The 13,126-nt window shown below is 45.6% G+C and overlaps 1 protein-coding gene across 4 annotated transcripts in view; it reads right to left on the reverse strand.

Moving 5' to 3' along the window:
• Positions 1 to 13,126, reverse strand: part of ANKRD29 (ankyrin repeat domain 29) — a 64,350-nt gene that overhangs the window by 41,424 nt on the left and 9,800 nt on the right. For 3 of the 4 annotated variants that reach the window (XM_054461044.2, XM_054461045.2, XM_054461046.2), the window contains exons 2-3: positions 9,444 to 9,554; positions 6,553 to 6,651 (exon numbers count right to left, since the gene is read on the reverse strand). In XM_054461044.2, the coding sequence (XP_054317019.1) occupies positions 6,553 to 6,651; positions 9,444 to 9,554 (210 nt within the window). Of the gene's footprint in view, positions 1 to 6,552; positions 6,652 to 9,435; positions 9,555 to 13,126 lie in introns of all 4 variants that reach the window. The other variant, XM_063653493.1, reaches the window with a different exon arrangement.

Here is a 13,126-nt window from a genome sequence, read left to right on the forward strand (position 1 = left end):
CAGGTTCAAGTGATTCTCATGCCTCAGCCTCCCAAGTAGCTGGGATTACAGGTGTGCACCCCCACACCTGGCTATTTTTTGTATTTTTAGTAGAAACAGGGTTTCACTATGTTGACCAGGCTGGTCTCGAAGTCCTGGCCTCAAGTGAGCTGCCCACCTTGGCCTCCCAAAGTGCTGAGATTACAGGCATGAGCCACTGCACCCAGCCTGCTGTGATATCTAAAGTAGAGTTATAGAACCAGAAAGTAGGATGCTGGTTGCCAGGGGCTGGGGGAAGGGGAGTATGGGAAGTTATTATTTAATGGATACAGAGTTGTGTAGTTTTACAAAATGAAAAGAGTTCTAGAGATAGATGGGTGGTGATGTTGGTTGCACCACATTACGAATGCATTTAATAAGACTGAACTGTACACTTAAAAATGGCTAAGAGGGTAAAGTCTACATTATGTGTATTTTACCACAATAAAAAACAATAAATTTTTTTTGAAGTGAGGCAGAGGGATATTTGACCCAGAGAGAGGGCAATGATGAGGAGAGAGTGCTGACAGCCACCAGGGGCTGGAAGAGGCAAGGAAGGGAATTCCCCCAGGAGCCTCCAGCGGCAGTGTGGCACAGCCCACACTTTGATTTTGGACTTCTGGCCTCCAGATCTGAGAGAATAAATTCCTGATGTTCGAAGCCACCCAGTTTGTGTTAATTTGTCACAGCAGCCCTTGGAAACTCAAGATATTTGGTATGGCGTTTGGTAAACACTAGCATTCATTAATACAGGGAAAAATTCAAATTACAAATTTTAGTGCCCCAGAGTGGAAGACTACTTGTACAAGAAGGAAAATAAATAATTCATGCACAAACTTCTCCAATTGCAAGCCCAGAGTCAAAATGAGCTCAAAACAGTTCTCAAAATGGGACATAACAATAAGAAACAGCCTGATTCTAAAATTTAAACTGATCATGACATTCTGAGACACAGTTTTTAGTATCCTCCCTTCCTATCTACTTTTACAAGTCTACTCAAAGATTGGTACCCAAATCACTGTGTAATATGAGCAAAATCATGAACCATTCTTGTGGGCAACACACATTTTTCCTATAGAGGTACTCTTCACTTCTGAGCTTGGAGCTTGGGACAAAGCTAATACCACACCTTACCAGACACAGTGAAAAGAAACCCCTTTTTCCATAGTTTACCCAAAGCTGTTAAGATGGTAGGTCTCGCTCATGTGTGAAAAGCTGAGGACAGCCTGGCCTATAAGCTAGTGATCATGCTTAAAACTTGTTCTTAAGGGCCTGGGTGTCTCTGCGAATATGTATGTGTGTGCATGCATGTGTGGGATGGGAGTGGGGACAATAAGACCCACTGAGACAGGCAGATCCACCCACTTGTTTGCCTGTTTTTAAATGTGATCTAGAAAAAAAAAAAAAAGCCCCTTACTCAAGCTGTAGCTTGCCTAACTTCTCACTGATGGCAGTGGTGGCCTGTCTGGAGCAGCAGCTGCGAAGATGCAGGCTGCCACAGGGGAGGTGCAGCTGGGGCTGCATGCTCCTTAGGTCCAGTGGGAGCTGGAAGCAGGTGGGAGCCCCATCCCCTATTGAGTTGGCTGTGCGGGAGCAGCCATACCCAGCTGCAGCTCCGGTTCTGGGCATCCCTGTGCTCTCTGGGCCTGGGAAGCCCCCATTACCCCCGCAGGCTTGGAAGTGCCTGCTCCTGCTCCCTGGCCTCTCCCCACTCCTGGCACCTGCTCCAGTGTGGAGCAAAGCTGTAGCCGAGCCTGGGTGCTGTCTGTCATGACCTGGCTAGGGGAGTGCGTGCTTGAGGTATGTATGCTTGAGGTGGTGCTGACATGCCAGCCTTGCCCCCCAACCTTGGCCCCCTCCGGACTTTGGGTGCTGACAAGCACAGGAGGGAGGCTGAAGGGCTGAGGGCAGCTAGGTGTGGGCCTGTAGGCACCCCTTGGCAGGAACAGCCCGGGTGCCGTGGATGGTATGTTGATGTTGGGAGGCAGACACATTCCCACCCATGGCTTCCCATGGACCAATCAGCACACACTCCCTCCTTTCTGAGCCCATGAAAACCTCTGACTCAGCCAGATTCAAAAAGATGTCCAGACTATCAGCTGTTGGAAGGATCTACCCATTGTGGGTCTCCTGTCCACTGAGAGCTGGACACAGAGGTCAGGACTACCAGCTACAGGAAGGAGCTACACACTGTGGGTCTCCTCTCTGCTGAGAGCTGAACACAGATATCGGGACTACCAGCTGCAGGAGGAGCTATCCATTTTGGGTCTTCTCAGATCGTCAGGATGACTTGCCTGCGGAAAGGAGCTACCCACTATGGGTCTCCTCTCCACTGAGAGCTGAACACTTGTTAGGATGACCTGCCTGCAGAAAAGAGCCACCCACTTTGGGTCTCCTGGGAGGTGTTCTGTCACTCAGTGAAGCTCCTCTCCACTTTGTTCACCCTCCAGTTGTTTGCATACCTCATTCTTCTTGGATGTGGGACAAGAATTTAGGACCTGGTGAATGACCCTGTTTATAACACAAACAGGGCTGAAACATGCCTTCTGCTTGCCACATTGCAGGCAATGAGGAGAAAGGAGCTACAGCCCTTTGGGGAGCCCAGACCTAGGGGCTCCCTGAGCCAGGGCTATGATACCCTCTTTGGGGCTCTGTGGTTGCTGGCATCTCCAAGCTTCCAGGCACCACTACATTCCCTGGTGTCTGCAGCGGAAGCCACTTGTGGTACACCTGGTCCAGCCGCAGCCTCACACAGAGCTGGCACCTGTGCCAGTGCCTGGAGCTGCCTGCCTCGCCACAGCTGGCATGCCTGGTTGTGTGCAGTGGCTGGACCCCATGCTTGCTCACACACCTGGCCTGCCCTTGGCAGGCGTGAGATCTGGGCTGGTAGGGTGAACCAAGTGCAACCTGCTGGGCCAAGTGGGCAGAATGAGCCCAACGGGCCTGAGCAACACTTAGGCAGAAGGTGCTGCCAGCCATGGAGGTTTCCAGCTGGCAAAGTGACACCCTAAGGATCCTGTGACAGCCAATCAGCAACAAAAGACCCAAGAAACTATTAACCAGAAGTTCTCACTTTAGGTGGGTAGGGACTTCCTGGGGCCCCGCATGCACAGTTAGACTTAAACTTCAACTTATAGTCACCTCTTCCTTATCTTAATGCTAAAAATCACACCTGAAGGTGGAGATTTAAAATGTTAATCTTACATGCAATGATTAAAAAGCATATTGAGCTACTGTGCAAGTGCTACAGAAACCCCTCCTATACACGCCCCGACTAAACCCTTCCCTGTAAAAAGACCCTATAAAACAAACTCACATACTTCTCTTGGGGAGCAGGCAACCCTTTTCCTTTCCATAGGGAACCTGGTTCCCTTATGCACAAGCTAAACAAACTTTCTCTTTGCTATCTGACAATCTCTCTTGACTTCTATCCTGGGAGATTACAAGAATCTAGGGTGCTGATAACACCACCACTGAGGGAGAACATGTAACACCTTCCCAGTTAGATATAACCCACATCAGGCTGTGCCCTCAGCCAGACTCTGTCCCAGGAAGGCACAGGCATCGTGACCATTCACAGGGCCTTTCTGCCTGCAATGCAGGTTCCCACAGAAATAAGTGGGAAGCATCCTCCCACTGCTTTGTCACAGTTGAGGATGCTGGGTTCCGGAAAACTTAGGGAATCAATAGTTCTGGAGGAAGAAACTTGGCTAGAATAGGAAAACTCTCACCTTCTCAATAGACATTAAATTTTAGAGACTACCAAAGGTCTTTTCTAGAAGTTGTTTCTTTAGTAAGAGAAATAATTTGTTTTTCAATAGGCTTTCTTGATACATTAATTACATAAATCATTATTAGAGCAGTTTGAGTTGATTTTAGAACATATATACTACTATTAATCATTCTGTACCTCAATGCAGCAATCCATAAATAGAAGCTATACCTTAGTCTGGAATGTGAATAGAAGTTTTAAATATGTATGCCTTACTTCAGGGCTTCATGCCAACTGTATATTTGCAGCTCCTATGCCTGAGAGGTGTCATCAGCCAATTGTGGGTTCTTTAAAGCAATAGTGTTTCAGGAACATTAGTTTCCAGTTTGTCTCTCTAGCAAGCTCTGTGTATCTAGAGAGCTGACCTAAGCAAGGACTGGCAGGTAGTTTTTCAGGAGACAAATATTCTGATATTGCAAAGTGGATTAACAATGGATCAAGGCAGAAGTCTGCCATAGGAGTAAGTTTCAAAGCACTGCAAGGCACTCTTTTAGCTTCCAAAACTGGTACAGGAGGCTGGGGTCTGCCTTTGGCTTGGCAGCCCTCTTGCCCCAGACTGACACAGTCTCAGGAAATTCAGGGACTGCCAGGAACTTACATGGCACCATCATTTGAGCCACATAGGTTACCTTTAAGCTGAGTACACTTTGGTAAATCTTCAAAGGCTTTTGTTCTCAGTGCTATGAGAGTTTTCATCTCCAAGATTAGTTGAGCAATTGGAACCAAATGGATAAATATAAAACCACAGAAACCATAGACTGGCTAGAAATCAAATACTGTTCTCGTCTTCTAGCTGCCTTTCTCAGTTGTTTCAGAGAGACTTTTGTGCATGTTGAATTTGTCCTTCAGGATAAAGTTTTTAAAGTAAACCAGATCTGGACCATGTTACCAGATCTGGACCGTATTGTTTTTATTAGAGAAAATCTGTCTTTAAAGTTGTAATAAACAAAGACTATAAAGCAGAGAGGAAAAATAAAAAGATTAAAGTAATTTTAAACTATAATTCTAAATGGGTCCAGATATTTTCATCCCACAGGAAAATTAAGTGCTGAAGTGAAAATGACCTCAAACAACGATCTAGTGTTATGGAAACTGTACCAAAGAATCTGTTTGTGAGAAGATTGCATTTGCTGTAGTCTCTTTATACTGCTCCTCTCAATAGACCAGGCCTGTTGATCCAGGGCTACAGAGACCCAGTCCCAGATTCTGCATGTCACTCTTTCATGGTCCACAGCCAAGGCCTCCAACACCCAGACGGGTGGTGGGAAGGACATCTGGATGTGTCTTGGAACTCTATTTTTGAGTCAGGGTCTCTCTGTGTCACCCAGGCTGGTAGTACAATCATGGCTCACTGCAGCCTGTAACTTCTGGGCTTAAACGAGCCTCTAGCCTCAGCCTCTCAAGTCACTGGTACTATAGGTGTAGACCACCACGTCTGGCTAAATTTTTAAATTTTTTTGTAGAGATGGGGTCTTGCTATGTTGCCCAGGCATATGTTACACCTGGAACTCTTGACACAGTCCTGAGACCTGATGTGTCTGAATTTGCTCCACTCAGAGGTGACGGTCCAGGCTGGAAGAATGAGATATACGATATACTGGCTTGATGAAAGTTTGGTTGGTGAATTGTCTTTCTAAAATGTTGCAAGGCAGGACCTGGGATAAAATAAGGCTGGACCAAGGAAAACCAAGTGGTTCAGTCTGGACTTGCCCAGGAAGCCCATCTCAGGTCTGAGTCAGTGTGAACTGAGAGGTCAGATGCACTCTACGGATGACCTGAGCGTGTGTCTCCACAAAGATTAGTTTACCAGGTCCTGGGTCAGCTTGGAAATATGTAGATGGAGCTTTCTCAGAACTGAGCCCCAAAGTATGTTAAAATGTCCTGGCCTAGGCAATCCTGGCACTTTGGGAGGCTGAGGTGGGCAGATCACGAGGTCAGGAGATCAAGACCATCTTAGCCACCATGGTGAAACCCCATCTCTACTAAAAATACAGAAAATTAGCTGGGTGTGGTGGCACACACCTGTAGTCTCAGCTACACGGGAGGCTGAGGCATGAGAATCTCTTGAACTTGGGAGGTGGAGGTTGCATGAGCCGAGATTGCGCCATTGCACTCCAGCCTGGGCCACAGGGCGAGACTCCGTCTTAAAAAAAAGGCCCAGATTCCCTTCTGCTTCTCTAGATTAGACTAAGAATGGATCCTCAAGGAAGACCAAACTCCCAAGATTGTCCTTGAATGAAGTGTGGGAACAGGCTCACATTTTTGTCCAGGGTTGACCCATATGGCTTCTTCCAGGAGAGCTTATTTAATTCATGGCCAGTTAGAGAGCAGTCCTTTGAAAACATGGTTTGGGGAGGATGATTGAGACATCCTAGCAAGTGAGACTCATTACAAATAGGCTGGTGACTCAACTTTTCTAAAAATATAATGATCTATATGAAAATGCTATAAATCCTACAGTATCTCATCCCAAGGGAACAATAAAGAACTGATTTAAGCTTGACAAAAAAAAAAAAAAAGTGTGAGTGTTTATAGGCAGGTGGTAAGAGGTTTGGTTACCTCAGATATGCCCGACAGGCTACGCTCAAATGCATACTGCTAGTACGTTGCTGGACCTCATTGTAGGCACAATAAACTCTGCAACGGGCTTTCATGTGGGAGAAAAGCAATGATGGCTCTTGTCCCCCATACCAGTTCACTATCATGAAAACTTCAGATCTCTGAGCCTGGTCACTTTTCTTCAAGTGCAAAGCCTGACCTACCTCTCTCTGGAGATTGATGTCTGCTCCTTGCAGAACCAGTTCCCTCACACAGTCTATGTGGCCAGCATAGGCAGCAACCATCAGGAGTGTGGTGCCGTGCTGGATGGAGGAGAGACAGATGAACAGTTAGGCCACTGCTATGTCAGAGAGAAGGGTCCTAGAGAAGATGCTGCAGAGACGTCAACTCCACTCAGAACACATCCAAGGGCAAAATTCCCTGCAGTGATAAAAGTGCTCATGAATAATCTCATCATGCAGCCTAGATGGGAAAAAGCAAAGCGACAAATTGCTGAGGTTGGAATTTTCGATGTAAAAATTCACTTACTTCCATTACCTTCAGAAGCACAGTCCAAATGAACCATAGTTACTGCATTTTAAGGCAGTGATGATATAATGCTCTCATTTTATGATTCCTATTAAATGATTCCTGAGCCAAAACATTGCTATTAATGCAAAAGAAAAATTAAATGGTACCATCTGATTTTCCATATTTAAAAGTCTTCATCTTCAAAATGATTCAGGTAAAGATGTATGGCATCAGGTGAAATGAGAGACTAGAGAGCTGAGAGTCTGGAGCTGTGGGGGCTAAACCCAGGTAGCTGTCACTGACCAACAGTGTAACCTGGGCAAGTTGCTTACAATTACTTGGACTCATTTATTTCATTTTTAAAATGAGGGGTTGGATGGGACGATCACCAAAGTCTGTCCCAGCTTTAAGATTCAAGGACTTGAGGTGTACCATGTGATATGGACCCTTCTAATTGAAGTGGGCATTTGCAGTTTGACCTACAGTTGTTTTCAAGCACTTGAAATTGTAATCTTAGCTACCACCTCTGCATATTCAGCAACCTGCTGCTCAGGAGTGGATGATGAGAGAGACAGATGACTCTGCACACAGGGGAGGCTCATTAGGTATAGGGCAATTAAGTGAATTTTGGAGGCTTCGTGTTATTTTCATCTATGGGATTTTGTAGGAAGGCAGTATTGCTGAGTAGTCACTGACAGTATGATCTTGGGCACATCATGTAACCCTTCAGTCTCATTCTCTTCATCTGAAATATGGGGGAATAATAAAAGTATCCGCCTGATTAAATTAGTGAATGAGATAAGTCAGGCAATATGGTTAACATAGTAATGGTAGATATTCGTTCAGTAAGTGTTAGATATTAAAATAACATTATGATAATTCAATGTTAGGCTGCCATCTGGCTTTTGTTGACTTCTGTCAGTGGCCATGCTAGTTTTGTGAAAGTCTTGTTGGCTTTATGTAAAAAGTACCGGTAAAGTAACGAAGTAACGAAGTAACAAAAAGCTAATGGCTTCTTAGTGGTGCTCTATGGTATTTTTTTTTTTTTGAGTCGAAGTCTCGCTCTTGTCTCCCAGGCTGGAGTGGGATGGCACAATCTCAGCTCACTGCAACCTCTGCCTCCCAGGTTCAAGCGATTCTCTTGCCTCAGCCTCCTGAGTAGCTGGGATTACAGGCGCCTGCCACCACGCCCGGCTAATTTTTGTATTTTTAGTAGAGGCGGGTTTCACCATGTTGGACAACTGGTGTTTCTGCCCTACAGTTTTCCCACTGTGGTGTAGGAACCAGCCCCGTAAAACCCAAATAAGACCAAGATGGCCAGTTCACAGATGCCCAAGACCCGACAGCAGCCTGAGTTCTGGCGAGGAACAGATGGTACATTCAAACTGGGAGAATTGGAAGAAAGTGTAATAAAGAGACTATTAAGCTGAGGCCTGGGCATAGGGCATCTACAAAGAACAGCACAGTACTGGGATCTAGGAACAGTGGGGGTCCGTGACCAGCTGAGGCCTGAAGGTGCCAGGGGAAGGGAGCGGCTCCCAGGATGCAGAGAACAGTGGGGCGCTGCTGCCAGACAGAAACAGGGAGGGCGGTGGGCTCCCTGATGTCCCTCTCCTCCTACACTCTGACTCCTGCAGATGCTCCTATGGGCCAAACACAACTGGAGGCCAGAGGAAAGTGAGTCTGCTGGAGCAGTACATACCGTTCAGACTGTGGGACTAAGAGCGAGAAGGGTGTGGAGTGGGTCTGGAGGTGTAACCAAAGATATCCCGTAAACCAAAGATATCCTGCCGTGATGCCCCCACGGGGCCAACTGGGGCAAACTGCTATTTCACTTTTGGGCTTGTGGTGGATTTCAAATTTGTACAATAAAAGCTGGAAATGGCACACCCTGTTTTCAGGAAAACAAAGCTCCTTTGAAACATTTTTATTCAAATCCTAAAATCAAAACATCATTGCTTGCTCCCTTTCCTCACTGGAGGTCCTCTTGGTCCCAGAGATGAGAAGTCTTGCTGAGGACAGAAAAATGATTGCCTCTAGCAGGGGATGGAAAGGCTCTCTAAGTGGTATCTGCCGGTGGGCAGTAGTATCTATTTTTGTTTCCCTTTTTAAATTGCCAATTAGTGTATTTATGTTTGCAAGAGGTAATGAAAGGATAAAAGCCCGGGGGAGGCTTCAATTTTTGTTTTCTCATCCTTGTAGAAGAAACATAACGCCCACATCCATGGCAGCCCACTTGTGCTCTAAATTATCTCCATCTTTTCATGAAAGTGGTTGGCTTGAATTCTTTCACTAAACAGGCTTTTCTTCTTGTAATCTGCCAATTCTGATTCCCAGTGAAGTGCCTCTTTCCCTATTGTGGTTGCCTTCTGTTTTATGCATTTAATTGTTTCCTTTTCTTTCTGACTTCCCCCAGCATGTTTTTAAGTTCACCACAGTACCTTGGATGTTTTAAAAAGGATAAAGCAAGCAAACACATGAACAAGTAAATAAGCATTGTAAAGGGGAATGTATTCCTGAGGTGCTCCTGTGCCCACAGAGGGCAATGGTGCACGCTGGGCATGCATCTACCGAACCATCGTACGCTGTCTCTGCAGTCCACGTCCACCCGGCCACTGTTCAACAGCAGCTTCAGCAGCGCCAGGTTTCCTCTCCTGGCTGCCCAGAATGCAGCGTTGGCAAGTGGAGTTTCCTTCTGCAAGAACAAAATGAAACAGGATCTTAAAATTGATGTCAGTTAACATGACTGCTGCTATGCACATAGATAATAACATTCAGAAAGAAGAACATCCAGATGTGTTGCATCATTTGAAAGATTGCTCCTCCAGCAATAGACAACTGTAATAAGAGAATGAACTCTGTTGGATTCCAGACACCTGAGCTACCACATGGCTATGAAGAGCAGTGTTGTTGATAATCCAGCACTATTAATAACCTATTTCCCACTAATGTTCTCACTTTCCTGCCTCTGTTGTGTTTTTGTTCACCCAGTTTCCTTTTTGCTTGAAATGAATTTTCCTCCATCCTTCAAGGCCAAGGCTCTGCTCAAATGCTATTTCATCCCGGAAACATTCCAGATCTTTCTTCACCTCTAAGCGGGGCAAAATTTCTCCCAATTCTGACCTCTCAAAGGAGTTTACCTGCCCTTTTCCTAAGCCCTCAATGCTTTCTATCTGATTCCAACTACCTGTGTGAATGTTTCACTTTCCCTCCACCTAATTGTCTTTTTTTGTTTGTTTGTTTTGTTTTTGAGACGGAGTCTCACTCTGTCGCCAGGTTGGAGTGCAGTGGCGTGATCTTGGCTCACTGCAACCTCCCCCTCCTGGGTTCAAGTGATTCTCCTGCCTCAGCCTTTTGAGTAGCTGGGACTACAGGCGTGCGCCACCATGCCCAGCTAATTTTTGTATTTTTAGTAGAAACAGAGTTTCACCATGTTGGCCAGGACGGTCTTGAACTCTTGACCTTGTGATCCTCCCGCCTCGGCCTCCCAAAGTGCTGGGATTACAGGTGTGAGCCACTGCGCCCGGCCCCTCCATCTAATTTTCTTTGCTTCAGCTGGAACTTGCCAGAGGTTTGACTTGAGAACAAGGAATTTGGGGCAAATAATGCCATTACATGTCCTCGTATGGATCCTTCATTCCACTGTTGGATCATTTTGTTTGTTTGAGACAGGGACTCACTCTGCTGCCCAGGCTGGGGTGCAGTGGCATAGTTATGGCTCACTGCAGCCTCGACCTCTCAGGCTCAAGCCATCCTCCCACCTCAGCATCCTGAGTAGCTGAGACCACAGGCGCATGCCACCATGCCCGGCTAATTATTTTATTTTTTGTAGAGAGGTTCTCGCTGTGTTGCCTAGGCTGGTCTCGAACTCCTGGGCACAAGCAATCTACCCACCTCAGCCTCCCAAAGTGCTGGGATTACAGGCATGAGCCACTGCACTGGGCCTACTGGGTTATTTTAAAGCTACAAAGTTAATTTTGGAGCCACACCTATGGAAAGCATGGAAGTGGAAAACAGGTCTTCCAAATGGGTGGCAGAGCTGACTGCAGTACAATCTTCTTCTCTAAAATAATTGATATGAGTTTGTAGAGAACAGTCCACGAGAGGGAGGAACGGGCTTTGGGACCAGACAGCTTACCCCAGCCCTGGACAAGTAAGTTGGCCCTTGGGAATCTCAGTTTCCTCCTGCTTAGATGGAGACCACAGTACCTGCCTTGAAGTTGACGGTATTAAATGATGCTGATTTTTGCCTAATATTGTACCCAACACACCATAAATGCTGATTAAGTGCCAGTTTCCTTTCCTCTATTTACTTTTCTTTACAAAGTCAGAATCAGTAGGCAAAATTAAATCCAGAGTATTGGTACTAACAAAGAATTTTGATGGTCTGAGGAAATTTTATAAAAGTATTCACATTGTTTAATAAAAGCATTTTTTGTGAGTGGGTTTAAAACGTCTACCCGACTCAAAAGGCCTTTTGCGTAATATGCCTTTTAAATATATTGATATCGTATTAAATACAGTGCTTTTTCTAAGCTCAAAAGAAAATACCAACAATTTCCGCTACTCAACAAGCCCTCTAAAATGAAAGGACAGTGGCAGCAGTATTTGTGGGTGTGAGGATTTCATTTCAGAAGTCCTTCAGCACATACACAGGCGTATGCCCTGGTGCATACTTGAATGAGAGAATGGCAGGGTGGTGAGTGATAAGCTAATAGCAAACATACTTTGAATAGTTTCCTGGCTCATTTAGAAGGAAAAAAAATCACCTCCAATTTCAGATTAACAATTTGCCTTTCCTGAATGTGTAAATTTTGCTGTCCTGGAGTTTTCAAGGCAAACTGCAACCATGGTTTTCACACCAGCATTGCAGCTTAGGCACCAGGCTGGGTCTAATTTGTTCCAGCTGTCAGTAACTAGGCGAAGAAATGGCAAGGGAGGTTTGACCTGTATAATGAATCATGAAACAAAGCCTTTTAACAAAGATATTGCACAAGGCCAAAATGAAGTCTGGGAGGGTGAATCAGGCAGACAATGTAATATGCACCAGGGAACAGCTCTGCTAGCTTTTCGTGAAAGGTAAACACACAAGAATGATAAACTGTAATTCATTTTCAGGGACTCTGTCATTTCACTTTAACCCCAAATACCTTCAAAAGACCATCTGCAAACAGCAAGTGTCTATTGTCATAACAAGATCTCTAGTCGGGGCCTCTCCTCCCTTTAGGATGGTCTTGGGGATTCCTCTTCAGCTGGGCTGGCCATCCTCGTTTTCTATAAGGTTCTAGAAACCGAGCTTTGTGAAAAGCTATAAATATTTCATTTTCCTTCAAGGGGTTAATTTACTAAGAGGCAGCAACAGTGGGAATGGGAAGATTAGACAGAGTGGAGACATTTTAAAGAGCTAAACTACACAGCCTTGGTCTGTGATTGTATGTGCAGGAGAGGAGGGAATAGGAAAGTGGATTGACTCCTGATTTCTGGTTCCAGTGCCTGGCTGATCTTGGTGGCAATTCATGAAGGTTGGAAACACCGTATGAAGGACAGGCTTTGGAAAATAATGATGAGTTCAGGGTTGGACATGGTGGGTTTCAAGTGCCTATGGGGCATCTAGGTGGCAATGTCTAGCAAAGAAATGGGCAGATGATCCTGTCACCCTATGGCTGGCACATTAACTGAAGGTCAGGAATCTTGAGCTAATGCTCACTCAGTGCAAAGTGCTTACTCTGGACCACGTGGCGTATCTTCTGCATACACTAGCTTATTTCATCCTCATCCTTGCTCAGTGAAGTGGGCACTGCGACGATCCCATTTCACAGATGAGGGAAGTGAGAAATGGCAAGTCAGGCTTCAGCAACAGGCCATCTCTTGCTTGAGGCTGCCCTTTAACTCCCCGTCACACTGTTCTGCCTCCTGTGGAATTCTTCTGTGGATAGCAAGGAGTAAGGCAGCAGTGACCCCCGGTGACCTTCCTATTCCTCCATCCCAGGCTCCTCTCTGGCTAAGATGGAAAGTCCCCAACCTTCCTTCTGTTTGGGGTCTATACACATCACCTTCCCTGGATAACTTCCAAATCTCCTCCCGGTATGATATGCACACAATCATAAATGGTGTGGAGAGAGATGGGGCCAGTCCTCTAGCCTTTAAAGGAGACAGTGCACGTGAAAATATATCACAGAAACTGTAAAGCACTTTACCAAGCGTGCTATTACTATTTCACCTCTTTCTTGATTTTTCTGATCTCTACAATAAAACCAAGGAGCTTCT

This window comes from Pongo pygmaeus, chromosome 17 (genome assembly GCF_028885625.2).
Source record: "Pongo pygmaeus isolate AG05252 chromosome 17, NHGRI_mPonPyg2-v2.0_pri, whole genome shotgun sequence".
Taxonomy (NCBI): domain Eukaryota; kingdom Metazoa; phylum Chordata; class Mammalia; order Primates; family Hominidae; genus Pongo; species Pongo pygmaeus.